This window comes from Spermophilus citellus, assembly GCF_964194105.1.
Source record: "Spermophilus citellus genome assembly, chromosome: 8".
Lineage (NCBI taxonomy): Eukaryota > Metazoa > Chordata > Mammalia > Rodentia > Sciuridae > Spermophilus > Spermophilus citellus.
The window spans coordinates 137,799,533-137,825,803 of NC_138189.1; the positions used below are offsets into that span (position 1 = coordinate 137,799,533).

A 26,271-nucleotide genomic window follows, 5' to 3' on the forward strand; every position below is an offset into this window, starting at 1 on the left:
TCCTGAGCATCCTCAGTTACATTTTCAGGACTTCAAAGTTTCACTATGAAAAAAAAAAATGATAGGCTATTGCTTTCTTGGTCTTTATATTTTCTTACGTTAACTCAAGTGTGGTTTTCTCAGCATCCAGCTGGCCCTGGAAAGTTGTACTACAATGAAATTTTTCTTCTCCATCACTTAGAATGAGTTTGTTCTAAAGACTCATCCACGACTTGGTCCTCACTGGGTTTGTAGGCAACATTGAATAACGAGAACCAGGGACCAAGTACAACAGCCACAATGGCTGCCAGGAGCAACCATTTAGCACCTTTTGTTTCAATGGCGGCCTGGCAACAGTATCTCAAAAGTAGAGTTCCACACCTCATGTGCCAGTTGAAATTTCTTCATTAATGTAAACACTCTCAAAGTGCTAATACTGTAGGAGACAGCAAACTTGCCTTCTACTCCCTATCTTTGAGGGATTACATGGCTTTAAATTTTTGTGCCTTACCTTATGGTTTAACTAATACATACTTCACAGTAAACTCTGAAACCACTTAAATTTTGTTTGGAAATGATAATTGTTTTATGTAAAAGCATTTGGTTCTATAAGCACAAAACATGCTAAACTGTTGAAACTTTCATTTTAGAAATAACTCAAAATGTTGATTTTCTCTTGATGCTGTAAAAGAGGCACTTAGTAGCTTAAATCAATATAAATGTATTATCTATACTTCAAGGCTTCACTAGGCTACACTTGAGGTGTTGGCAGGCTTGTATTCCCTTCTGGGGACTCTAGGGGAAATTTATTTCCTGGGCTTTTCTACCTGTTTCTAGATCAAGGTTCCCTTATTTCACATTCAAAGGAATCCTTCTCACATGACATTCCTCAGTCATCTCTTCTGCCTTTCTTCCATCTTTAAGAACCTCTGTGATTTTATTAGACCCATCCAGATAAACCCAAGTCAGCCCCGCCACTTTCAAGGTTCAACCACCCTACTTTAAGGTCAGCTCGCTAGTAAACTTAATTCCATCTGCTACTTTAATTCCTCTTTACAATGTAACATTGCTCTTTCTCAGTTCCTGGGATTTAGGAGGCTGACATCTCTGGGAATCCATTCTTCTATCTAAAACTAGAACATAAATTACCCTCAACTTCATTGAGGTATATAACTGACAGATTAAAACCCCCAACTTCATTGAGGTATATAACTGACAGATTAAAACTCCCAATTTCATCGAGGTATATAACCGACAAATTAAAACTGTATATATTTACAGTGACAAAATATGATGTTTTGCTATGCAAATGCTTTGTAAAATGATTAATCAAGATAGATTGTAACCAGTGTCTCCTGAGCCTGTTTAAATCTTAGGTACATATGGCATAGCTACTAGAGGTTTTTCTTTACAATAATCTTTATGTCCTGTTGAGTAAAGACACAACTACATGCAGTCCTATTTTTTAAATGCAGTAAACAGTTTGGATAAACTTAATCAGCAATTTACAGATGACTCCTGAATTAGATGGAGAAGTAAACTAGATGACACTCATGGATTTCTTTAACTTTGTGAATGAGCTGAGAATCTACAGAATCCTGCTCTTTCCATTTAGTCCTTCCTCTCAGCTACCATGGAGCTATAACATGCTTAACTATTTTAGTGTATAGATAGATATTGGTAGAAACAAGATTCTAAAGAGATTCATCAAAACTACAAGACTATCACAAGTTAGCCTGAAGGTTTCTCTGGACATAGGAATATAACTTTAAAAAAAAAGTTCAGGATAGATGATTACCACAGTTTCTCCTGACCAATGAAAAATAAACTTAATATTAAAATGTTAATAAATATAATTTTAAAACATAAATACTAAACAATCTAGTAGTAATAATTAGTCTTAATTTAATAATGACTGCTGATAAGATTTTTTTTAAGGCAAGTTTACTAACTAGTTTATTGAGTTAAGAAGAGATATACGCTGCACTGCCAATAGATTTTTGCCATGAATTTTGGTGGATTAAAAATACTAAACAATACTAAAACAATATTTATAAATGTAGATTCAAAAAATATGTCAAATGAGAGTCCGGGATAAAGGATTGGTTTCTATGTATTAAAATATATCTAGACTGCAACATCCACTTCATCCAGAATGGAGTAGCAGTAAAGATAACTCTCACCTGAGAGACACAAAAGCAAGTGAAAGTTATGAAATAACAATTTTAAAGCACTAAATATCAGTTAATAAAGGGACAATGATTCTTAAGAGATGAAAAACAAATGAGGTGAGTCTTGCAATTACTCCAACTCATCACCTTAAGAGATTTTACAATCCTTAGTTAAGGGAAAGAGAAACCACTTGCACAGGATTCTGTGGAAATCCCCAAGGTATGGAGAAGAATGGAGAGTATGGGTGAATTTGTAGCTAGGCTTTTTTATTTTACTTTTTTTTAAACTAAACTCCTTTTTTCTTTTTTGGACACAGTACCTTTATTTATTTATTTTTATGAGGTGCTGAGGATCTAACCCAATACCTCACACTTACAAGGCAAGCACTTTACCATTGAGCTACAACCCCAGCCCCTAGGCTTCTTAATGCATCATGAGGTTATGACATGAAAAAGCAAAAGCAATGATAGCTCAAAAACCTAGAGGGGAGAAATGGGAGGAGAAAATTGTCAAAGAACATGTAAGGCTCTTATACCATACATGAAATGGTAAAGACAGACTCAAATAGGCTATGAGGAGCACAGGATATATAATATGGCATCAGAAAAATTCAAATAATCCAAAAGAACCAGAAAGGGGGAACATAGGGAAACAGATGAGATGGGATAACAGAAAACAATATCAGGATGATAAATACAAATCTAACTACATGATAGTATTGTCCATCGTTATCGAAACGCTCCAGTTAACAGAGGTTTTTAGATTGGATAAATATTCGAGATCCAACAAGAAGCTTACTTTGAATATATAGACACAATGGATTAAAAGTAAGAGAGTCGGGTGGAGTGTAGCTCAGTGGTAGAGCATTTGCCTTGTATGTATAAGGCCCTAAGATCAATCTCCAGCACTGAAAAAAAAAATAGTAAAAGATTTATTTTTTTTAAAAAAAAGACCATAATAAAACTAATCAAAAAGTAAATGGGAGTGGCTACAATAATCAGAGAAAAGATAAATTCCAAAACAAAGAATATTACTATGGATGAAGGAGATCATTTTATAACAATTAAGTTTTCTATACAACCACAAAAATGGGAAGTTATATTCCATGTATATATGATATGTCAAAATGCATTCTACTGTCATGTATAACTAAAAAGAACAAATAACAAAATTTAAAAAATAAATTTTCAATCAATAACATACATGTTTATGTGCCTAATAACATACCATTCAAGTGGCTAAAAGGAAAAAGGTTGCATACCAAGTGTTGGTGAGGACAAGAAGGAGTGGTCTAGAAATGTAAAATGGTACAACATTTTGAAAAACAGTTTGTCAGTTTCTTAATATGATCCAACCTTTCTACAGCTAAGCAATAAGCCAAGAGAAATGAAAGCAGATGTTTATACAGAGACAGGAACATGAATGTGCATAGAGGTTTTATTTGTAATTACCAAAGTCTGGAAACAACCCCAAAAGCCCAGGAACAAGCAAATAGATAAATGCATTGTGGATTGTCTATGCATGGCGCTCCTCAATAAAGGGGAATGAACTTCAGGAGTAAATTGCAAAACAATTAAGCTGAGTGAAAGAAGTAAAACACAAAAGGCAAAGAAATGAGTGCTCACAGCATGATTCCATTCATATAAAATTCAAGGAAATACAAACTACAGACACAGATGAATATTTGCCTGGGATGGGGGAGTGGGTGTATAGGGAGGAGGAGGAGCTGGAGAGAGGACTCACAAAAGTTCCAGGAGTGATGTATGTTGGTTGCGGTGGTGACTTCGTGGACATAAACTTGCGCTAAAGCTTCTCATATCAGACATTTTAAATATGTATAGTTGTATGTTGCTTACGCTTCAATGTAGCTCTTTTTCTTAGAAGGTCAAGCATTATTGTAGTGGATAGCAAAGGCTACTGTAATTGAGCTGCTTGACTGTCTAAGAATATATGTGGAGAGAGAAAAAAATCTAAAACATTGATTTCTTGGAAATGCACCACAAACAGTGTATTAAGGGCGCAGGTGCTCAGCTCAGGGAGATCAGTTGTGCCACATTAGGCTTAGATCATTACCCACCGGCACACCCTTGCACAGTATCGTGTTAGCTGACTGGCCAAGATCTGGTCTGCCATATTAGAGGTTTAAATCCACTCTTTCATACCTTGTGCCTAGAAGACTCCCAGAGAACTAGGTGCACTTATTTATTTAATCATCAAAATAGCTTTATGTTACTCTTCTTTACAGGCTTGATAACATAGGAAAAGAAGTGTTTTAACTTTAAGTGATGAACCTGGGATTTGAAACAGTGTTTGATCCCAAAATTAAAAATGTATCAGAAAATACATGTAAACATAACAGTAATTTCCTCCTGAAAATGTCTGTTGCTCCTTTGAAATCAGTTTGGAACATGACTAATTGATTGTAAAGGTGCTGAGAACAGTTTTGATAATCCTCTTCCATAATTCTGCATAGATATCTTCAGAAGATTAGACATCTTGATTCTTCAGACATTCCTAAATTTAATCTCTGGAGAAGACAAGAATCATTTGAAGCCAGCAGTGCTAAGCTAAGATGGTCATATCAATTTTAAATCAAAATTATGGAAATGCTTAGAAAATTCAAATGGCTTCTAAAAGAAATTTGAAAACCTCAAGTATCACTAAAAAAAATGTGTAGTCCCAGAGATTATTTATTTATTGGCTGGCTTACTTAACACATTGTAGACTTTTTTTATTTGTGTGGTGTGGTTCTTTGTCCTACTTCACATGGATTTTTCTTAAATCTTTCTACAGTTACCCCAGCTCATATTTCTTCCTTTCTGTATCCTATTTTTTTTTTTGTACTTTTCTTAAGCATACATTTAGCCTGGAATTACTAACTTCTATTTGATTTAGACCAGTCTCTTTGAAAATATTTTATTTAATGTGTGGTCCCATAGAAGCCAGAGTGAATGAAAGAGAGATGGAGGAGAGAAACCTCACAGATGGCTTCCTGAGGGGCCAGAGTCTGTGACAAGCTCATTCTTGGTTTCACATGATGTCCTTAGACAGAACAAGGGAAGTTCCTGTGAAAGGAGAGGAAGAGGATAGATTTACCCACTTGTTCCTGGTCTTCCCTTAGTCAGGGTTTATTAATGTTCTGCACTTCTCTGCTACTCAAAAGTGGACCCAAGGCAAGTCCAGCTGCATCTCCTGCCTCAGTGGCAACTGAACAGCCCCAGGACATGTGGAGAAAAGGGCCATCGTGTTGCAAACACAGAGACAGGAGACAGTGGTAGCAGCTGCTACTGTGGACCCTTCAGTTTACAGTGGCTGCAGCAGCGACGCTCTGCTTCCACAGCCACAGAAGCAACACAGATGTTGCTATTAAGTCTGCTCCATTGCAGAGCAGGGAAAACAGACACCCTGGCTGACCTGGGGAGCTAAGTCCAGTGCACTGCCTCCACTGTCAGAAAATTCTAGGAACTCATGGAGTAGAGTGACTTAGAGGTACAGAAAACACAGAGCGAACATTAGCTGCTATTAATACTGTACAGCCTCTTATTTTCTCTAATAAAATCCAAAAAGGACTTCATAACCCCTTGTTTATCTTTAAATGTTTCTTTTGTCCTATTTTTCTAGTATGTTGACAGCAGGCATGTGGGAAATGCTAGCTGAATTTTTACCTTGATTTAAGGTAAAAATGCAATTTGGTGGATGAATTGAATTATACAAGTTAGTAAATTGTGTTTAGCATATTATTTTGCCTTTACACAGAAGTTCTGTGTCAATAATGCCTTTGCCTCTATGTACATTGTGTTTTAACTTCGATTCTTTATTAAGAATGCTTGAATGTCTGATTTATCATTGCACTCTGTCTGATTCCACAAAATATGATTAGGGCTTAATATATTAAGTTTCATCCTTTGAATTGTTCCCATTCGGCAAATAAGTAACCAGGGTCATTCTGTGAAGTGCAGGTGTGCATGCGATATGGCCTATTCGCTTTCCGAAATGGACTAATATAATACATTCTGCATGAGCAGAAGCTTGTAGGTGACTTACAAAAGTCACCCTCCCACACATCCATACAGTATTCCAGCAAAGAGTCTGCCAAACTATGATTGAAATGAAGAGGAGGAAAATATATTTACCCCATGTTGTTAAGTGTCAGCAATTAAATCCCATGTAGTGACATTAACTAAATAGCTATTTATCATAGTTGAGCCAAAATAGCCAAAACAGTCATCCCATTACTAGATGCATGTTCAGCCAAGGGGGCTCTCTGTAGCTGAGGCAGACCCAGAATCTGCCTCCCTGCTCTCACCTCTGCTTGTCTCAGTGGGTTACCTGGTGGCATGACCCAGACCTCATCCCCAAGGTGTCTTAACACTATGCTTTTCACAGGCTAAAGATGTTAACCATGCCCCATCCATTTACAGTCTCAAGTGGGGAAAGGAGCATCTAGAAAGCCCAAGAGAATTGCTTGGAATCCATTCAGATTCCTCCTAGTCTCCTACATCTTATAAAAGTAGCCCCATCTCCTTCTGGTGAAGAGTCTCACTCCATGGATATTTTTTACTTGCCTTTTGGTTCTTGGACATAGAAAAAAAAAATCCAAGATGGCAGACACAGCTTACAATTCAACAAAGTACTTATAGTGTCCCCTGAAGAAAGTGACTCCATTGAGGACATAGACTTGAAGACATAGAATTCTGGGTATCTAGAGCCCAAAGCCATAGGGATGGAAGAAACACGTGCTCCAGAGAACCAAGGGGAGTGATGGCAGCCCCTGCTTCCACCCTTAGTTTATATGCATATTCGTTTCTTAGGGTAGCTTTAACTACTTACCACAAACTAGGTGACTAAAAATAAACAAAAATTTGCTTTCTCACAGTTCAGGAGACTAGGAGTTCAAAATTAAGGTGTTGGCAGAGTTCATTCCTTCTGTATGCTCTGAGGGACCATCTTTCCATGTTTCTCTCCCAGCTTCTGATGGTTGCAGTCAATTCTTGGCATTCTTGGCTTGTAGATTACTCCACTCTTACATCATCCCCTAATGGCCTTATTCCCTGTGTGTGCTCTCTCCTTATAAGGATACCAGTATTTAGACCTAAGACATTCTAACCCAGTATGAACCTCTCTTAACTATTAAATCTTCAAAGACCCTACTTGCAAATAAGATCACACTGAAGTTCCTTCCAGGTGAACATGAATTTAGGGATGGCATTATTCAACCTATCACATGTGTACTTTGCCTCTCAGGAACACAGTGGAATAAAAATATCTTTGGTCCCACGCATATGGGTGCCTTGTGTGAAATCTTGGTAGGTATTGCCTCTTAGTTACTGCTCCAGTTGTATTCTCAGCACACCATGGCAAAATACCTTAAGGCAGGAAGTTCCCAGGGTTTAATACATGATATGACCAGTGGTTCCCATGGTCACAGGTCTATTGTACCTGCTTCAGTTCAAGGATGATCCCTGACCCAATGCACATTGTGTAGGATCCCATGTCAGTGAATTAAATACTCCACAAGCCTTTAGGTGCCGATGCTGATTGAGGCCCCAGGTTGGGCAGGCTTAAAATGGCTATTGTTAGGTTTCCTTGCCAAGGCTTTTCAGTGTGTAGCCAAGGTCAATAAGTCTGCTTCAGAGTATGTACTTAAAGTTATAAACATTTGCTTGTGAGCATGTGCCTACTTATGTAATGTGTTGGCAGTGTGCTTTCTTTGTCTGCCTGTACACCTATGGAAGGACTCAGGGGGCTAAATGGAGCTGAAGCTAGAGCTGTGGACTGGCTAAGGGCTACTGCCACCTCCAAATAACAAATGTCTATTATCTCAATCATGCCTTGCATTTTTTCCAACTGCCAGGCCTCTGAACCTTGCTTCCTTGGCCTGAGCTTCCACAAGACACTGCATAAGAAGGAAGGCAAGTCCATTCCCAGAATGTGGGTCTGTTCCATTAAATAATGAGCCACTGGTGCTTCTAGGATGACTGGTCTGATCCATCCCCTCAAAAAACAATTCCCCATTGAAAGCTCAGCATTCTCCTCTGTTGCTGACAGAGTTGACATTCAGCTGTGATGCTAACTACATCAGCCTAGGCAAGTTGGAGACCTTGCCGACCAGGCTCGGGGGTGGGGGTGGGGTGGGAGGGTGGGTACAAATGTCTCTAAATGCAGATGGTTCAACTATCTTTAGAAACCCAGGGGCCTGCATTGTGATTTTCCTTCTGTTCTGCAATCCTGCTAGGCAATATTGCTGTTTAATTCTTCTGGCTGGAGTGATGAGACATGAGGGTAGTTCTGTGGTTGGGATTTTTATGGGTATCCCAAAGCTCATGTGATAAAGGCTTGTCCCCCATGGAAGCACTATTGAGAGAGGTGGAACCTTTAAGAGTAGGGCCTTGTGGGATGTCATTAAGTCAAAAAGAGAGTGACCTTGAAGGGGATAGTGAGATTCCAAGCCCCTTGCTCTTTTGCTTCATGGCCACCGAGTGAGCAGTTTTGCTCTCCACACACACCCAGCATGTGGGCTCCCTGGCCACAGGCCCAAAGCAACAGGGCCAACTGATCACGGACTGGGACCTCCAGAGTGGTAAGCCAAAATAAACCTTTTCTCATGAATATCTCAGATATTTTGCAATAGTGACAGAAAACTAATACAGGTAGCATTTTTCAGAGGCTTCCACATTCTCAGAGACCACTGGAAGCTAAAATTTGGCCAGGACTTCTTTAATTACTAATGAAAGGTATGTCGAGTTTCTGGTTATCAATGTTGGCTCAGACTCCATCTCCAACAGTCTTTGAAATGGCTTATATTCCCCTTCCCAAGGGTAAAATTACCAGAGTAAATGGCTATAAGTCATTTGATAAAACAGTGAGGGACTCTGCAGGTTGGGTCCCTTTTGGCTACCATTCCCACTGTTATGGTGATTAGGCCCGTGACTTAGGGGAATTAGGCATTTTGCTACTTGGTCACTATTTTTCTGATCATACATCACCATCAGCAAACTAAGCATTGTAATGGTTCTTCCCACCTAGCAGAACTGGTTTATAGAAATCTACCCTAAATGTTTTAGTGACATTAATCTTACCAGTGCAGGGCTCTGTGGCCTTGTTAAATGGCATGTCGACTGAGCCTTCTCATGCAACATAGTCATTCTTCCAGCTGGACAACCTGTCCATTCCTGCTTATCCACTTGCCTCCCCCTTTTAAATCCTTTCCTCCACCATTTGTCACATCAACCCTGGATCAGAATGAGCCATTGCTTTCTCTGCGCTTCTAGAAGCCATTCTGGTAATCAATTCACAACATCTCCCAGAATCCTACCTGTGGTGTTAAACTGTAACTTACGACAGCTCCTTTCCTGCAGTCCAAGGGAGCTGCCGTCATACTCTCCCCTGATTTTCTATTCTGATCTTGAGCTGCTAGCATATTTCTTAAGTCTTTCCCAGTATATTCTACAATTAGCCAGCAGACTCCTTTCCTCAGGTCCAGAACCTGAGTTTTGCATGATCTTATTGTGACTTAACCCTAATTTTAGGTCTGAAGTTTAATAATGGCCTAAAGATAAGGGAAGGATTGCAGGAGCACAAATTGCCTGAGTAAATAAGCCTCTGCATTGTCATCCATCTTAGAAATAGGAAATGCTTGTCCTTAACTGAAAGGTGTGGGCATTGACTAGACTCCAGGGAGTAAAAATCTTCAGCAACATCCATTCAAACACCTCCATCTTCCTTGTTGGGTCTCAGGTTTTCCTAAGCAGTGCTCTGGTGTAATAATAGATGTCTTGGATGGGAACTACCTTAGAACTATCCAGATTGTCAGTGTTTGGCTTGGTCCTGTTTTCTCCGCCCTTCTGTTCAGAGACGTGGAAAGCTTTTCTTCCAGCCAACACAGGCCCTGTGGCTTTCCCACCTGGCTTTCCATTGCCCCCCCCAACCCCCTGTTCATTATGTTTCTCTACAACAAAAATGGCAGAGCAACAGCCATCCGAATTTGCTCCATATATCCATAATACCAGCCAGCCAGACACTACTTTCCTTTCTACCACATCTCCAAATTCATTGTAAAACTGAACTTGTGCCAGGGATTGTCAGTTCTCCACCTACCTTCAGTGATATCGGCCACATAATTAGTCTCTGTTACATATTTTCATTAGGCAAAAACTGAAGCAGTTTATAGAAAAACACTGGAATATTTTCCAAAATAAATTGAAAAAAAAAATGAGAAGAAATAAAATATCAAAGTTCTAAAGTGAAATACTACATCCATTTATTCCAAAAAATGAAATTTCCTGGGTAAGGCATCTGTAATACTACTTCTGGTATCATAATTCTAAAAAATGGTTAGGTAGTCAGTCACCTTTGTCAATACATTTAGGTATTAAAACAAGGATTGTTCATGATATATATTGTGAAGAGAGATAAATGGGCCGAATGCTGAAACATGCATGACTACTAACAACATGAGTATTTAATGAAAATTTAGAATATAATAACATGACTTTCATTCTGAGGACAGACATAAAGGAAAAAATACAGTAATCCATTTTACCCATTACATTTTACAAAACGAGACACAGTGAATTTCTAAGCAGTGCTCCTTTAATAAAAACAGTAATTTCATTTCAAATAAATATATTACTATTTTATTCCTTTATTCTTTATATGTATGTGATTGGAAAAAACTATGAAATTACTAAAATCAGTAGCAATCTAATCCACGATACTTCATTTGCCTGGATCAATAAATGTCTTACATTTGAAACTCATTTCTCTCATATTAAAAGCCTGATTATCAGTTCCTATAAAAATGCCATGCCCTACTCCTTAGTCTCGTGGGACTGGTAATAGAACAAGGTCAAGTGCTAGTACTTCTGAACACCCTCATGATTCCTCATGACATGTGCTCCTGGCTCTTGTCATACACAACCACCAACAGGCAAGCAGCTCCCCTAGTTCTCTTGTTCTTCATAGTGAGCATAGCCACTGGCATAGGTCCTTCCTAAATTCAAATTAGTAAATAAATCAGATGATTCAGCATCTGAATCCTTTCCACCTTCATCTTCTTCCTCTTCGTCATCCTCTGCGTCATATTCATCATCATCCTCATCACGGTAGCCTGCATCACTGTACTTGTTGGATGAAAGGTTCTTCCAATAAGCATCATAACCAGAAGCTCCATCCCCCTCTTCAACTCCAGTCTGACGGCCAAATTTCAGTGAGCGTGCTACAAAGGACAAATATGCATTTTAGTTCTGAAATCCTCTACATCTTTGTTTTTTTCAATAAAGTATAAAATAATGGAACTTTACTCCTTATTACATTCGAATAAAAAAGCAATCCCTATTTTCCTAATTTCATACAATACACAACGAGTCTACAAACACAACAAATAACAAAGATTACAGCTATCATTTCATTAAATCTAGAAAAAGAAAACAAAATTAGACCACCAAAATTCTCCAGATAAGGCAAGTTAAAACTTAAAGCACCCTTCATTTAGTCAATCAAGGTTATTTCTGAATCATGTAACTCACAAAAATATCATTAAAATTTTTCTTAAGAGCTATTTTATAATGCAGATACCCTAGAAAACTTTTCATTAACGCTTAGTAGCATACATTTTATATTACAATCAGCAAAATCATCATTCTCACCTATGCACAACTACATCTTTGATTAAGTAGTGTGTCATAGTTGCTTAGAATTATGGTTCCACTCTGACATGCTTAGTAAAGTCAAACCTGTTTTTAACAAAAGGTGAGCTGCTTTACTGTCAGCATGTTAGATTAGAACTGTAAACAGTAGACTACTTTTTTATTTGTAGTAGCCTTATTTCATCAAAAATTTTCTACAAAAACCATAACAATTATTATATGGTTTATCACAAGTAAGCACTGTACCCAAATACTACACACCTAAGAATAACTTCAGAATGAATATGACTTTCAAGTAATGAAGATTTAAGAATTTATAACTTCAATTATTTAATAAGAAAGCCTTAGAAAAACAGAAAAGTTGTTCTTTTTGGTCTTAAATTCTAGTATTTCCTGTTGACAATGGGGGCAAATACCCAAGTGAATGTCAGTATTTTCTGATGTTAAATTGGAAAACAGTACCCATCTATCTATTTTACAAGGCTATAAAATCCCATTTGCAAGGTTCCAAGTGAGCTTAGTGGTAGAGCAACTGCCAAGCATGTGTGAGGCCCTGAGTTCCATCCCCAGGATTGCCCCCTGTAGAAAACAAACAAAAGCAAACAACAAGAAAAACTTACTTGCTCAAGAGAAGACAAGGGAGAAACAGCAATTTTTAAAAATATGAGAAATAATATAAATGTTGTCTAAGCAAGGAAGTAAAACATTTCCTAAGTATCTTGAGAGTCTTACTTGACATGCTAAGATCCTTTGTTTCCTGAGTTTCATGTCCACATTTAGGGCAAGGAGGCTGTTTTCCTTTTTCCTGCTTAAACACCTTACTCCTTGTATGTTCATCACAGAAACAAGCCTATATAGGGAAAGTAAAAATGAGTAAATAAATATTTATATCACTCAATATTTCAAGGAAATTTTCTTTTTGCCTTTTAAATTTTTTTTAAGTTCTTTTTAGTTATATATAACATTAGGATTCCTTGTGACATAATTATATAAAAGCATGGAATGTAATTTGCTCTAATTTAGTTCTCAGTTCTCTCTTTAAGAGAATTTAGAGATAGAATTTTGTTAAAATATAAAGATTTAAGAATTCTTTTTGGAACTAGTCACAGTCCTGATTACACTTTCTTAAGAAAATGGGGTGGGTTTTTTGTTTTGTTTTGTTTTGGCCAGGACTTGTGAATCATGACACAACACAAGGCAGAGACTAACTACAGAGAGTATTTGTAAGCATTTCAATATTCTCACTGTCCCTGATGACACAATGGTGAACAATCTATCCACCCTCACAGAGCAGTCTATCTGGGGATGGTGGAGAGTCATACACAACACTAAGCATTGAAAGGGAAGTGCACAGGAGGGGCACTAAACCATACACAGGATCCAGAAAGGCTTCCCGGGGGCACGATGTCTTAGCTGAATGGGTGCCTAGGTGAATGGGGGTATAAGAGGGGAAGCAAACATGGAAAGTGTTCCAGACAAAGGAAACTGTACAGACAATGCCTAAAAGCTTGACAGCATGAACACTTTCAATAAACTGAAAGCCCTGGCAAAACTGCAGCATAGTTGGGAGAGAAAGAACAAATAGGATTAGGAAGAAGCAGAAAAACCTTTCTTTTTGTTGTTGTTGTTATTGGTGATTGAACCCAGGGCATGTTACCACTGAGCTACATTCCAAGTCCTTTATCTTGTTTGTCGTTTTTTTTTTTTTTTAGACAGAGTCTAAGTTGCTGAGAGCCTTGCTAAATTGCTGAAACTGGCCTAGAACTTGGAATCATCCTGCCTTGGCCCCCTGAGTGGCTGGTATTACATGTGCCACCATGCCCGGCCTCCCAGAAAGACATTTCTTAGAGAAAGTGAATTGGCTGCATCTGCTTAGTGATATTTGACCAAAAGAAATGCTGGAGCCAGTATAAGGAAATAGAATGCCATGATAATCCTTACTTCACCTAAAGTTTTTTAAGCAGGTGCATTTTGACAGTAATTAAAATACACTCCCAATCTTGGGGTTACAATGTTCTTCCATAAACATATGACATAAAAAACACTAAGCCAGGAACCCGGAGACTTGTGTACCAGGGGCAACAACAGTACAAGCCAACCAGAGGACTAGTGGAAATTCTTTTAGGTCCTCTCAATTTCAACTTCACAATCTCAAAGATAAAAGAATTAAATTAATTCTTATTTCACATAGAGATCATTTATAGCTAGAAAGAATCCAAGGACTGGTAGTGGTATATAGAAATTAAAAGAAAATCTATACTGAACGTGGTGGTGCACACCTATTATCTCAGAGATTCAAGAGGATGAGGAGGTCAAGGCCAATTTCAGCAATTGAGTGAGGACCTAAACAACTTAGCAAGACCCTGTTTCAAAATAAGAAATAAAAAGGGCTAGGTAGTTAAGCAACCTGGGTCAATCCTCTATACCAAAAATAATAATAAAAAAATCTAAACAGAAAAATACTTAAATATACCTTACAACGAAGACATGAATGCTGACCAAGACGATTGCATGAGACACCTGTGAGAGAGAAATTCATCTTAAAATCCTGTCAATTATTCAGTTTTCTTCTTTTGTCCTTTACTGAATTACTACTGCTCTCACCTTATCACAGTTTCCTGTCTTTTGGATTCAAATGCTATAAATATACAAAAAGGTCCCAAGCCCCAAATAAAATAATTCAATTTTTATATCATACATTCTACAAAAGACAAAGATGGGTTCAAATATGCTATACACTTTGAGATGCTTTTAATCTTTGAGTTTCTACATAATAAATATTGAGAATTTCATATATATGCACATATATGTGTATATATATACACATACATCTAGATAGTGTGTGTTGTACATATATCATCAGATCAATGACTTATCAACCACAATTTTAGGGTTAATAGGAATTAGCCCCAAATTAAAAGAAGTGACTATGGGAAATTTTAGCCTTTTTCTTATTGATGGTAACTATGATTTAATGAGGGTTAAGTGCTAGGCAGTAGAGACTAATGCTTTATGTGGATTTTCATTTCAACTAACCTTTTAAGATATTATCTGTAAAAGATGACAGTATTACCAACCCAATTGTTAATACTGGTTCTTAACTGGAAAATGGATGAGAAATATATGTACAGGTTAAATATGGATGCCCTGGCACCCACTACAGACTTCAAAAGAGAATCTTCAGGGATAATGCCTGGGCACCTGTATTTCTTAAAACCCCTGCAGGTACTTCCTGCACATTCTGATCCCTAAAGACCACTGAAACCAACAGCAAGAAGAAAGTAGGGGTGATAACATTTGAGGACATCTAGGAATGGCAGAGGAAGGTGGGCTGTGATTTTATTTAAAGGTAAACATGACATTGGGTATTCATTTACTATAAATCCTACAATGCCTGGTCAACTCCACAAAAATGAAGAACTGACTCAATCAATATGCCACTGGCATCCCTGCTGAAAATTTCAGAACCATGTGTTTTAATATTTTACTAGGAAGAAATAAAAAGATACATTAATTGAAGGTCATAATAAGCAAAACAAAAAAAAACCCTTATTGCCTTTCCATTAAGTTTAACATTTATACTCTTCAGACTCTCAGGTATAAAGAACATCTAACATTAAAAAATAAAAATAAAATAACACTTACATTTAAATGTTTCTGCCTCTAAAACCTGGCAGCTGGCTTGATGCTCAAATTGATCATCTTCACACAAAAAGTTATGGCAAAAAGAACAACTAAATATCCTCCCTCCTATTGGATTAAAAAAAGAAAACCACAGATATGAATATAATAAACTATAATTTTTAAAATTTTATATACAAAACTGCAAAGAGATGGCAAGTGATTTCAGAGGTACACTCAAATTGCACAGCAATTTTTGTTCTGGTAAAAACTTAAACAAAACCAACTACTTGAACTTGAACCATAAAAGTGAGCTTGCATTACCTCTTGGTTACTTAACATAATGCAATGCTCAAGGACACCACCTACTCCCCAAGACTTCCCTCCCTGATTGCTTACATAAACAATACTATTACTGTTGATATAAATCACTTTTCCAATTAAAATGATCATCAAAACACTACTCGTAATTAGAATTTTCCAGTACCCTGAAAAAAATCTTGAAAATAGCATTCAGAATGTCTAAAAGTCAACCTTTACTTATAACCAAGCTCAGTGCCTGTATCTAAGCACTCACCATGGTCCCATACACCTCGTTCACATTCAACACACTCAGCATCAGTCAGAGGGCAGGCACAGGCATGTGTACTGAGACATTTCCTACCATGGCAAACCCAAGCTTCACAGAAGTCACATATTGCACCCTGCAACCAAGGAACAAGAGAATATAATCACTGTCCTTAACCAGCTGCAATCATTGTTTAACCAATAGTAACCATCAAATTGTTCATTTAGCATTTCACTAACACTCAGAGATAGTTGGAAGCTTCAGTAAAGATTTTTACTGTTCACCCCAAGCAAAAATTAAAGAGTTCTCTGAAAAATCACTTCACCAACAACTACCTGCAATATACAAAACTCAGTTATAAGTCAAAAGAAAAAGAAGCAATGGAGAAAACTATACACCTACTCTAATATTATTAAATTAAATAAAATGAATTCTAATTCAAATGAAGTTTGGAGTCCACATTTTAAGCTTTCTTGTCTATTTCAATTCCTATAACTAAATTGAATTTTTAAATACCATCAGTTTTGATTTAAGAAAAACCCTTTTTATCTGTATAAGTCATAAAACAATCCTATAGCTTTTCTAAAATACCTGGGAAAATATTAAACTTCAGCCATTTTCTTCTTTTTAAAGATAACTTACAAATTAAATCATTGTAACATTTCTTTGTGGAAAAAAAATTGAAGTAAAATACATCACACTAAACTAGAGAGTAAGACTCTCCAATTATATAGCAAGATAACAGAATAAGAATGTATTTTGGGGGCTGGGGTTGTGGCTCAATGGTAGAGCACTTGCCTAGCATGTGTGAGGCACTGGGTTTGATTCTCAGTACCACATATAAATAAGGTTCATCAACATCTTTAAAAAATATTTTTAAAAATAATGAATTTTTCAATGATACACTGACACCTACAGAATAGTAAAAGCGAGAAAGAATCTTATCTTAGAATCTTAACAGAGTAAGGTCAGATGATCTTTTCTTTATTAATGAGAAATGTGAGGCCCAAGACTAAATCCAAATCCCAAACCTGTATTACACATGACCTAAGATTTAAAGTCAGTCCTAAATCTCAATGTAATACTCTGCTATTCAAGGTTCTATAAAAAAAAAAAAAAAAAAAAAAAAAAGCAAATAGTAAACAGTAAACCTGAAGAATACTTGTTGACTTGTAAAAAAAATGGCTTATCAATTGTGTTTTGCAACCCTTAAAGATATGTCTTAAATCGTCAGGGTTGTAACAAGAAAGAGAATGCACTCTGAAATTAGATAAATTAAGATTTTCAAGAGATTATTTATAAATAACAGGGAAGGGCTTGGGGGGGGGGGATATCAAGAGATGATACAGTGACCACCTCTAACACCTAAATGGACAAATGAGGGGAAGGAGTGGTTACCAGAATCTGGAAAGAAAGCTCACAGACCAGACTACCAAGTGACAAGAAAAAAGTATGCGTCATAGTATAAAACTACTTATTTTTGGAGAATTACCATAAAAAAACTATAAATTACCATAAAATACTTCTCTTGACATAAAAACAATGTAACTTTCATCACAGACTAGAAATTAAGCCTAAAGCATAAAAGAAAAAACCAGAATACACTAACTTATATTTAAAAGGAAAAGATGTTTTATTAAAAGAGAACAAAATATACCACACAATCCATTGTTAATTAAAACAATAAATTTCCTTAAAAAATGGTATATGCAAAGAAGATATTACATAATAAACATATACATTTTTTGAAATGTAATGTTAAAAACAAAATACTTATCCTAAAATTAGTTTAGAACTTGGTCAATTATTTAAACAAAGGCTTGAACACTGGCTAAGAAAGCCTTTCAGAACAGTAAATATTATTTGTGAAGCCTGAGTAAAACCCATTAGAAAGGTACCACTGAGATATAACTGACCAAAACAAGAGACAAAGCACTGATATTTAGAAAAAAATAACTCTTGGTCAGAATGACTTTTTCTTATTCTCAGAAACCACCCAATGTCAGATGAAACAAGCAGCTTACCACCATGGCAAGGCCAGTACTGTATACGCCAGCATGCTTTATGACACAGTCCGAAGACTTCATCATGCACTTTGTTTTTCCTAGTAGAGAAAAAAACTTGCACTATTAGGGCTACATAGTAATACATGCAAGAATTCACTATTTCTTTTGACTCAGACCAAGTCCTATGAAAATAAAAACTAAAATTGCAGATTACACTTGGTAATTTAATGATCATTTTAACATTTTAAAATCTTATGAATTCTCAGATAAATCAAAACATTTTAAAAAGTCACACCTTAAAATGAATTTTACATTTTATAACACACATTAAAAAGTCTAGTTTGAGGGCTGAGGATGTGGCTCAAGCGGTAGCACGCTCCCCTGGCATGCATGCGGCCCGGGTTCGATCCTCAGCACCACATACAAACAAAGATGTTGTGTCTGCCGAAAACTAAAAAATTAAAAAAAAAAAGTCTAGTTTGAAGCTTAAATCATACCCAAATGAGCACACAAACCAAGAATATAGTGTTACAACTAAAAAATCACAACACTCACAAAAGTTCTGATCTAACAGCAAATTACCAATCCAAACATTATCAGGAAATCTGCTTATCAGATACAATGCAAACATTAAAGATAATATACTGATCACCCAACAAGATTCAACAAAGTGGAAAACAAGAGAAATAGAAAATGCTCAATTTTCTATCATCATGATTTCCTGGGAAACAAAGTTAGACAACAGGAAATGGGAAGAAAGAGAAACTGGAAATGAGGCAGGCAGCAGCTACCCAACTTTTAGATGTCTAACTCTAAGAAGAATCAGTAAGTAGAAAATGCACCCAAGTACAGCTCTTACCCAATCCAAGCCTAGAGGCACTAAAAATATGGGGAGACTTTACCTTTTAACCTTCCACAAAATATTTTTTCATTCTACTGTCTTTTATAAAGTAATGACAAAAGGGCTGAGGCTGTGGCTCAGTGGTAGCGCACTTGCCTGGCTTGTGTGAGGCATGCATAAATAAATAAAGGTCTATCAACAACTAAAATAAATACATAAATAAATAAACAGAAATACCTTTATAAAGTAATGACATAAAACCAAGCAAAAGAGTGTTCCAACCAGGTCAGTTTTCTTTTTCATTAAATGCAGAACTGAAGGGATGTCTTCTTTGATAGCTAGAACTACACTAAAATTTTCAGAGATGTAGCTGAAGCACTGTAATATTATCGAACTTATACACATATAGAAGCACATCTCAAATTGTCCCAGCATCTCATGAACAAAAGGATATTGTTCAAATAAAGTTGGGGGAGTAAATCTGAAGTTAATAAAGTTGATCGGGCTTCTTTACTGTGCATCTTCAGTACTTTTAACATAAATAATCAATTTTATTCTGAATAATTATTTCAGGGTAAAAGTTTCCACCAATAATTGGAAACAGTATGTGACTTAAAAACTCTTATTTCAAGCATTTGGGAATACATTTGAGGAAACTCAAAAATAACATGTAAATATCAAACAGGAAAAGAACTGATCAAAGTAAGAAACGGGTACATGTGGAATAAAATTATCCCCAATAGTTTTAAGAAACCATAGAGACTATCAGCAGGAATCAAAATTCAAAACAGAGAAAATATGAATATTGACATGACTAAGGTTTGTATAATTAAAATTTTAAGATCATCAGACATTATATTAAGCTAGAATCTGATCTTCTAATTTTTAAAACAACTTGCTGATAAACTATTTCTAGATTTTTTTCCCCCCTGTGGTGCTGGGGATTGAACCCAGGGCCCTGGTTCATGGGAGCTATATTCCCAGCCCTATTTCTAGATTTTTACCTTCACTATTTTCCGACAGTATATCAAAGAGGTAAAACTAACACTTGAAGTTTTTTGGTAGACCAAATAACATTTTGTAAGTAACACTTTGTAATGGTAAGGCATTTACCTTAATGTAAGCAATAACAATGAACATATAGGTTTTCAAGCTGATTAACTTCCACACACATTTTGATAAAAGGTAGGCATTTGTAGTTATATACTTACCACACTGTGCACATATTGGCAACTTCTGTACAGAATTACAAAAATAGCAAAATGCTCTATTCTTCTGCCGCCTTGTCATGTAAAATAAAAAATTTTAAATACGGTAAATATTTCAGAAAAAACATCAGAGGGACTCTTTTAATGTATGTAGATAGGGGAAAAAAAAGAAAGTTTACCTCTGACACTTGTCACATTCCTATAAGATGTAAAAACATAACATTAATTTTTCTGTTGCTGAAAAGTGCAAATTTACTTACATTATAAAGAATCTCTAGTTTTCTGTGTTAAAATTTAAGTAGTACAACCCCAAATCCTCCAACTCCACCCAGGCACACAAGCATCTATACCTAATTATTAGAAAACAAAGACACACAACAAAGGTATATTCTGGGCATAACACACCAGAAGAGGAAGTGGCATTATCATTAAAGAGGCTAAATACTATGGTGGTTTCTTTTTTGATTGTTTAAGAAATTAAATTCTACAGAATGGACACAAGAAACGAAGAATGCAAAAATAATAAAGACCACAGAATATCTATATTTTAACATGGCTTTAAATGCTCACCACAGTCCGATCCTTAACCACTTTTCAGGCTTGTTCTTTTAACACTCAAGTTACTATTATTAGCCTTTCCCCAAATATGTCTTGTACTCTCCCCTCTCCGGGGCTTTACTTATTCAACACTATTCATTAAATCTCTACTTTTTGGAAGTTTGGGTTATATTTCCACCTTCTCTGTGAAATGCACCCCACCCACACACAATTTTATCACATCTAAAGTCCTAAGAATTACACTGTACCTTTACTGAAACATTATCCAGATATAGCACTCATTGCATGTATTTATGTATGCTATTATTGTTTTGCTCTGGAAAGGACTTTGACACTCAGAAGGGAATCCCACTGTCATACCTGTGCTATTTAATTTTGCTCCTAACTCCTATCCCCCTCACCATATATGTTAGTCCTGGGATGGGTACTGGCTCAGCACCAACCTACATACAATTTCCTGTAGTATCTATTTACTATAATAAGGAAAGAGTTCTTTCCTTCTGAGCTCAACAAAGTATGATATATGCAACCTATCTGTAACTGCGAAGTTAAATAAATAAACTAAGAAAGTGTGAGAAAATGGAATAAGCAAAAAGAAACAAATGCAAAAAGCAACTACAAGTTGTCCTAGGTTTCATCTGTCCATGAGCCCAGCTATATCCTTCCCCTTCATAGCTACATGAATTATTCCATCATCCATTCAATAAACTATTTTTCCAAGGCTATTTAAGTTATATTTGTTATTTATAAATAAGCAAGTCCTGTCCTGAATAGTACGCAACACAACTGAACTATAAGCTTGTGGAAACAGGAAACATGTCATTCATCTATGTATCCCCACAGTATATAAAATAGTATGGCACAAAATATTTGCTAAATTAAGTCATTAATTAAGTCATTTCATGCATCTTTGATAAAACAAAAAAAGGGAAAAATGAATAACAGTAGGAATAGAAAAAGTAGAGAAGCATGGAAGTGAGAAGAAATGAGATAACTCAAAGAAACATGATCAAATAAAGGAAAAAGGTAATGATGACATAATCCTTTGCTTTTTTACAAGTTTCACCATTCAAAGCAGCCAGAATTTATTAAGACTAATCCATGCAGCACAACTAATAAGGCAGCAGAACAGGAACACAAAGAGATGTTGGAAAGTTGTTGAGAGAAAAAATAAGTCAAATGAATTAAAAATTGCTAAGTGAAAAAGACGAAAATCCAACTACGACAAACAGAGTTATGGAACATAAGGCTAGAGCAACTGGAAAATTGTAAACAGCTCCTGTTATCTATTTTTGTTCAGTATCTATCACCAACGATATCCGAGTTAATAGTCTAGGTTTTCTATGTAATATAAAATAAAATAAAAAATCACTGCTACTCAAGTGTTTGTGAAAATAAGGAAACATGTCTCTAGAATAAGTTTCAGACTCATCAATAAAATAAATGGGGGAACTCTATTAAAATTTCTTCAGGTATATTTCAGATAAAACATGACATAGTTTAGGGGAAAAAAGTGTTACCATTGAAGCATTACATGGGTGTTTAGCTAAATCTACAGTGCTTCTTGATGCTCTTAGTTGTTTCTCACGTTCTCGGCGGTTTTCAGCTTTCTTCCTTGCACCAGTCTTTTTTTTGGGCATTTTCTCCTCTTTCTACACAAGAGAACAGAAAAGATATAATTGCCTAGTTACACTTACTATTTTAATAAACTCAAAAACAGTAAAACAAAGTGTTCTTATTGTTGTTAAATTTTAAACTAAACTCTTATTTGGGGACCATGAAATATTAAGCACACATTCCCCCAAAAAGTGTCTTTAAAATAAGGTACTTAGTTGTACTACCAAACAATTCTAAAATATATAAACATCAAAAGAAATTATGCTAAAAGCCAAGTAATTTTACTGCCCACCAAAAAAACAAACAAACAAAAAAAGTTGGTCTGATGTTAAGAAACCTGTTCCTCATTAAAAAAAAAAAAAAAAATTCAATGAAATATAGAACAAGAATTCATTTAAAAGCACATCTGAACCTAATCTAAATCACTTTTTGAACTACACAGATGACCTAAGTCTGCCAAGAACATTAAGTACAATGTCTTACTTCATGATATCTAAATAAAACATCAAATCAAACGCCACCATTAACTATAAATTCAAACCGGTCTGAAAAGATATTAAACATATGTACCACAATTTCTTTGGCAGTTGTTCTAGTTATCTTCTCTTTACAAACAGTAAACATATAATTTTAACAGGGTTCAAATTTATGTTTCAACACTACACATGTTTACCATATTTATCAAAGTAAGGCCTTCAAAACTGGCCTTCCTCACTTAGGAAAACTTCCGAACTAGTTTTCATTATGGAACATCCAATCAAAACCAAGCAGTAAGCAAAACGGTACAGACTCTCCTCTATGGGCAGACTGGCCAGTAGAGTTAATGGTGGTTACTTAATTAACGTCCAAGCCACCAGGGCACTTTTCAGACATAGATAGATCTCTAAACGGCGCAGTGCCCTGCCCAGAGGTCAGAGAGTAATCACGCGGTGATCATGAGGACGAATGTCAGAGAGGGCTTTCGAACTCAATGACAAAACTGAGCCTCATTTTTTTTCCCTCCAACTTGTTTGGGCCACTGAGGAGCGAACGCCTCGTCACAGCCTTACACGGGTCCACGCCCTCTCCACTAACGCACTAACTTCCGGACTCCGCCGGGTCATCCAGGGAGGCCACCTGCGCAGAGTCCCCGAGGCTTGGCGAGCAAGGCCTGGAGCAAGATCACCCGGTGGGTGGAGGCGGCGTCCAGAGACGGCCGAGGCGTCACGAGGCTCGGGAACCGCCGACCGCCACCCGCGCGGGACACCCCACCGCGCACGCCCGGCCGGCTTCGCTCACCCTCGCGGGGAGGCCGGCGCTCTTCAGGGGCCGAGAGACAGGGAACGGCGTGAGGCTAGCTCGCGGAGGCAGCAAATCCAACTCGTGAACCAGGACTCAGGGGAAAAGGGCACGGAGACCCGGGAAGGCGGAGACAGCCGGCTTCGGACACTAGGGAAAGACCGGATGTCCTCTTACGTCACAGCGTCCTTACGAGCCGCGTCGACGGAGAAGGGCCCGCCCACTTCTGTTCGCTCCGCCGTGGTCCCGCCCACTCATTCCCAAACTGGGGCCTGTAAGAGGCAAAGGGAGGCTAGGGAGAAGAGGGACATTAGGGAAGCAGAAGGCCAGGAGGGGGACAGAAGACGTCTTTAACTTTATTTTTTTTCATTCAGAAAAAAAGAAAAATCTAGAGGGAAGGGACACACAAAAGTAGACAAATAAGAACTCACAGAAAAAGTCTAAAAGGAATAGGGAAACGATTTTGCTCAAACGGCAAATCCTTACATAATTCTTTTGGAAACCTTTCTAATACAGAAATCTTCCACGCCCCACATCCCCTCTTTCATAGGTAGCTACAGAAGCTTTGCCTTCAAAGTCTTGAAGAAGTCCTAACTGACCCTCCTTGGTCTCTGATTTCCATTATGCCTTCTGGATTCCATTCCTTTAGAACAGATTCTCTCCCATTCTCTGCTTCTGGTGTGTGCTCTGCCCCCTGTCCTTAACCCATTATGTCCCACCGTCCTACAGAGAACTGAAAACCTGGGACTTAATGGGTTGACTGAAACCTGGCTGTCCTCTCCCAACAAATTGAACTTCACAGCCATCGCTCCGCATTACCACCTCAGACAATGACTGCTTTCTGCCTGGCTTGCCACCTTAGATTCTTAGGTGTTTTATACCCACCCCTTACTGAGGGAAGACTTTGGAACCTGCCTGTCAACTTCTGCTCTCATTCTTGGTCACATTCATGTGTTAGAGGGAAGACCCATCCTCTTGGATTGTGATTTCTTCATCTGCAGTAGCCCTTACCTCCATTACGCTACACCAGTAATCAACTACCTGCTTTCTTCCATTCTTCTCACTTTATTACTTACTCCACTTTATTAAACACAGTTCACCACTTCGTTCAGTTTATCATGCTTTCTTTCTGATCCAACCAAGAGTAACATTCTCAGTTCTGGTGATTCAACAGCTTTCCTTTTCTGCACTGAATTTCTGAGTGTTGGGGGGAGGCGCGTGTCACACAATCATGATTTACTCTAAATTCATGGTCACCAGACTCAACAAGCCTCTCAGAACTGCCTTTCAATCCTTTTATATAATCAGCTCTAACATTTCCAGTTAGCCACAATGGCTGTATCAAATTTTCTTCCTTTCCTCAACCTTCCACCTCTTCTTTTGTCAGTTTTAGAAGTTATTACCACTCCTGTTTCACAGAGAAAATAGGTTGATATGAATAACGATTAGCATGTAACAACTTTTTTACTCCTGGCATTCTAAGCACTTTACAAGTGTAACATTAACTCCTAATTTTACTCATAAAGAAATTCAGGCACAGAGACTATACAATTTGCCCCAAGATTAAACAACTAGTTTGGCTTGTGTTATCACCTAGCACAGAAGTTTTCTAACTTTCTAGTCTCAGGAACCCTTAAAAATTTGTAAAAACTTTTTAGGACCCTAAAAAGTTATAGTTTGTGTGGATTATATGGATTGCTATTTACCATTTAAGAAATCTAATTGATAAAATTTAAAAATATTTCCTAATTCATTAAAAATAGTACTAGTAAGCATATTACATGTTAATATGAATAATAGTTGCATGAAAAAAATAACTAGTTTCCCAGACAAAATAGAAGAGTGAAACTATTTTTAAGTTTTCGAACTCTATAATGTAATGCTTAAGGCAGATGGATTTCTGTTTGTCACTATAGAAAAATATCTGATGCTCCACGTTTCCCCAGGCATAGGTAGCCAGAGAAATTGCAAAGAATCCTCTTGGGAAAAACTGAGGTAACTATTACTCTGTATACGTTTTATAATATTTCAGTGCCTTCTTCTTGAAACCTGGACTTTTCTCTTTTGATAGATTCTAGATTCAAACTGGCTCAGACATAGAAACTAGACAAGGAATTATGACTCCTTCTTGGGGTATTCCCTTAATTTGCTGATAATGCCCTCTTTGATTTCTTTTGATTGTACTGATTGAGCAGTATCATTATTTGCTGCCAATCTATCTTGTTCTTGGAAACACCATATCGTATTATCCATCTCCTTAATCTTCTAAGAGAACTCCCTTGTTGCTGCACAGTTTTTGCCACTCGTGACAATATTTTTGGCAGGCCATGTTGTAACTTAACTCTAACTACCTGAACCGTAGACCTAATGACCACGAGGAGAACTTGGGCGGACTCTGAAAGAGGCACAGTTCATATCATGAAGTGGAGGTTTCTGCATGGTTTTCAAGCAGAGGGGTGGGGGGACTCTAGCCATTAATCAGAAATGGGAAACTATGTTCAGGCTCAGAGAGTTCAGGAGAAACTAGAACTTTAAGATTTTCAGGTGTTACTACCCAGCCAATTGCACTGAAGTCTTTTTCTCTCTTATCCAGCTCCCTGAGCTTGGCATAGCGCACCTAGCTGTATTTCACGGTTAATCTCCTTTGGAGCCCTGCAACACTTATGATTACACATTGGGCCCATTCCTCATTTTTTTTTTCCTGCTTTCCTACTGCACGATAAAGGCCTCTTTATTTGCTATCAAATAGGCCTTCTCCAGTTTATTCTTAGATTTT

The 26,271-nt window shown here is 37.1% G+C and overlaps 1 protein-coding gene across 1 annotated transcript; it reads right to left on the reverse strand.

Annotated features, from left to right (window-relative positions):
- Positions 1-10,384: 10,384 nt before the first annotated feature.
- ZNF330 (zinc finger protein 330) lies at positions 10,385-23,663 on the reverse strand. Its single transcript, XM_081303202.1, has 10 exons — positions 23,496-23,663; positions 22,121-22,252; positions 20,222-20,241; positions 20,046-20,116; positions 18,012-18,091; positions 15,997-16,123; positions 15,444-15,548; positions 14,272-14,318; positions 12,531-12,648; positions 10,385-11,368 (listed from the first exon to the last, which is right to left on the reverse strand). Exons 2-10 carry the CDS (start codon positions 22,238-22,240, stop codon positions 11,094-11,096), a joined length of 963 nt encoding a protein of 320 aa, XP_081159328.1. The 5' UTR covers positions 22,241-22,252; positions 23,496-23,663; the 3' UTR covers positions 10,385-11,093.
- Between the last annotated feature and the right edge of the window lie 2,608 nt (positions 23,664-26,271).

Bases quoted from the DNA above. Each gene is read 5' to 3' on its own strand.
- ZNF330 (XM_081303202.1), bottom strand. From the start codon at position 22,240: ATGCCCAAAAAAAAGACTGGTGCAAGGAAGAAAGCTGAAAACCGCCGA. The intron at 20,117-20,221 runs GTAAACTTTCTT...TTACATGACAAG, and splicing joins GAATGTGACAAGTGTCAGAG to GCGGCAGAAGAATAGAGCAT. The intron at 12,649-14,271 runs GTATATTTAAGT...TTCCCTATATAG, and splicing joins ATTCATGTCTTCGTTGTAAG to GCTTGTTTCTGTGATGAACA.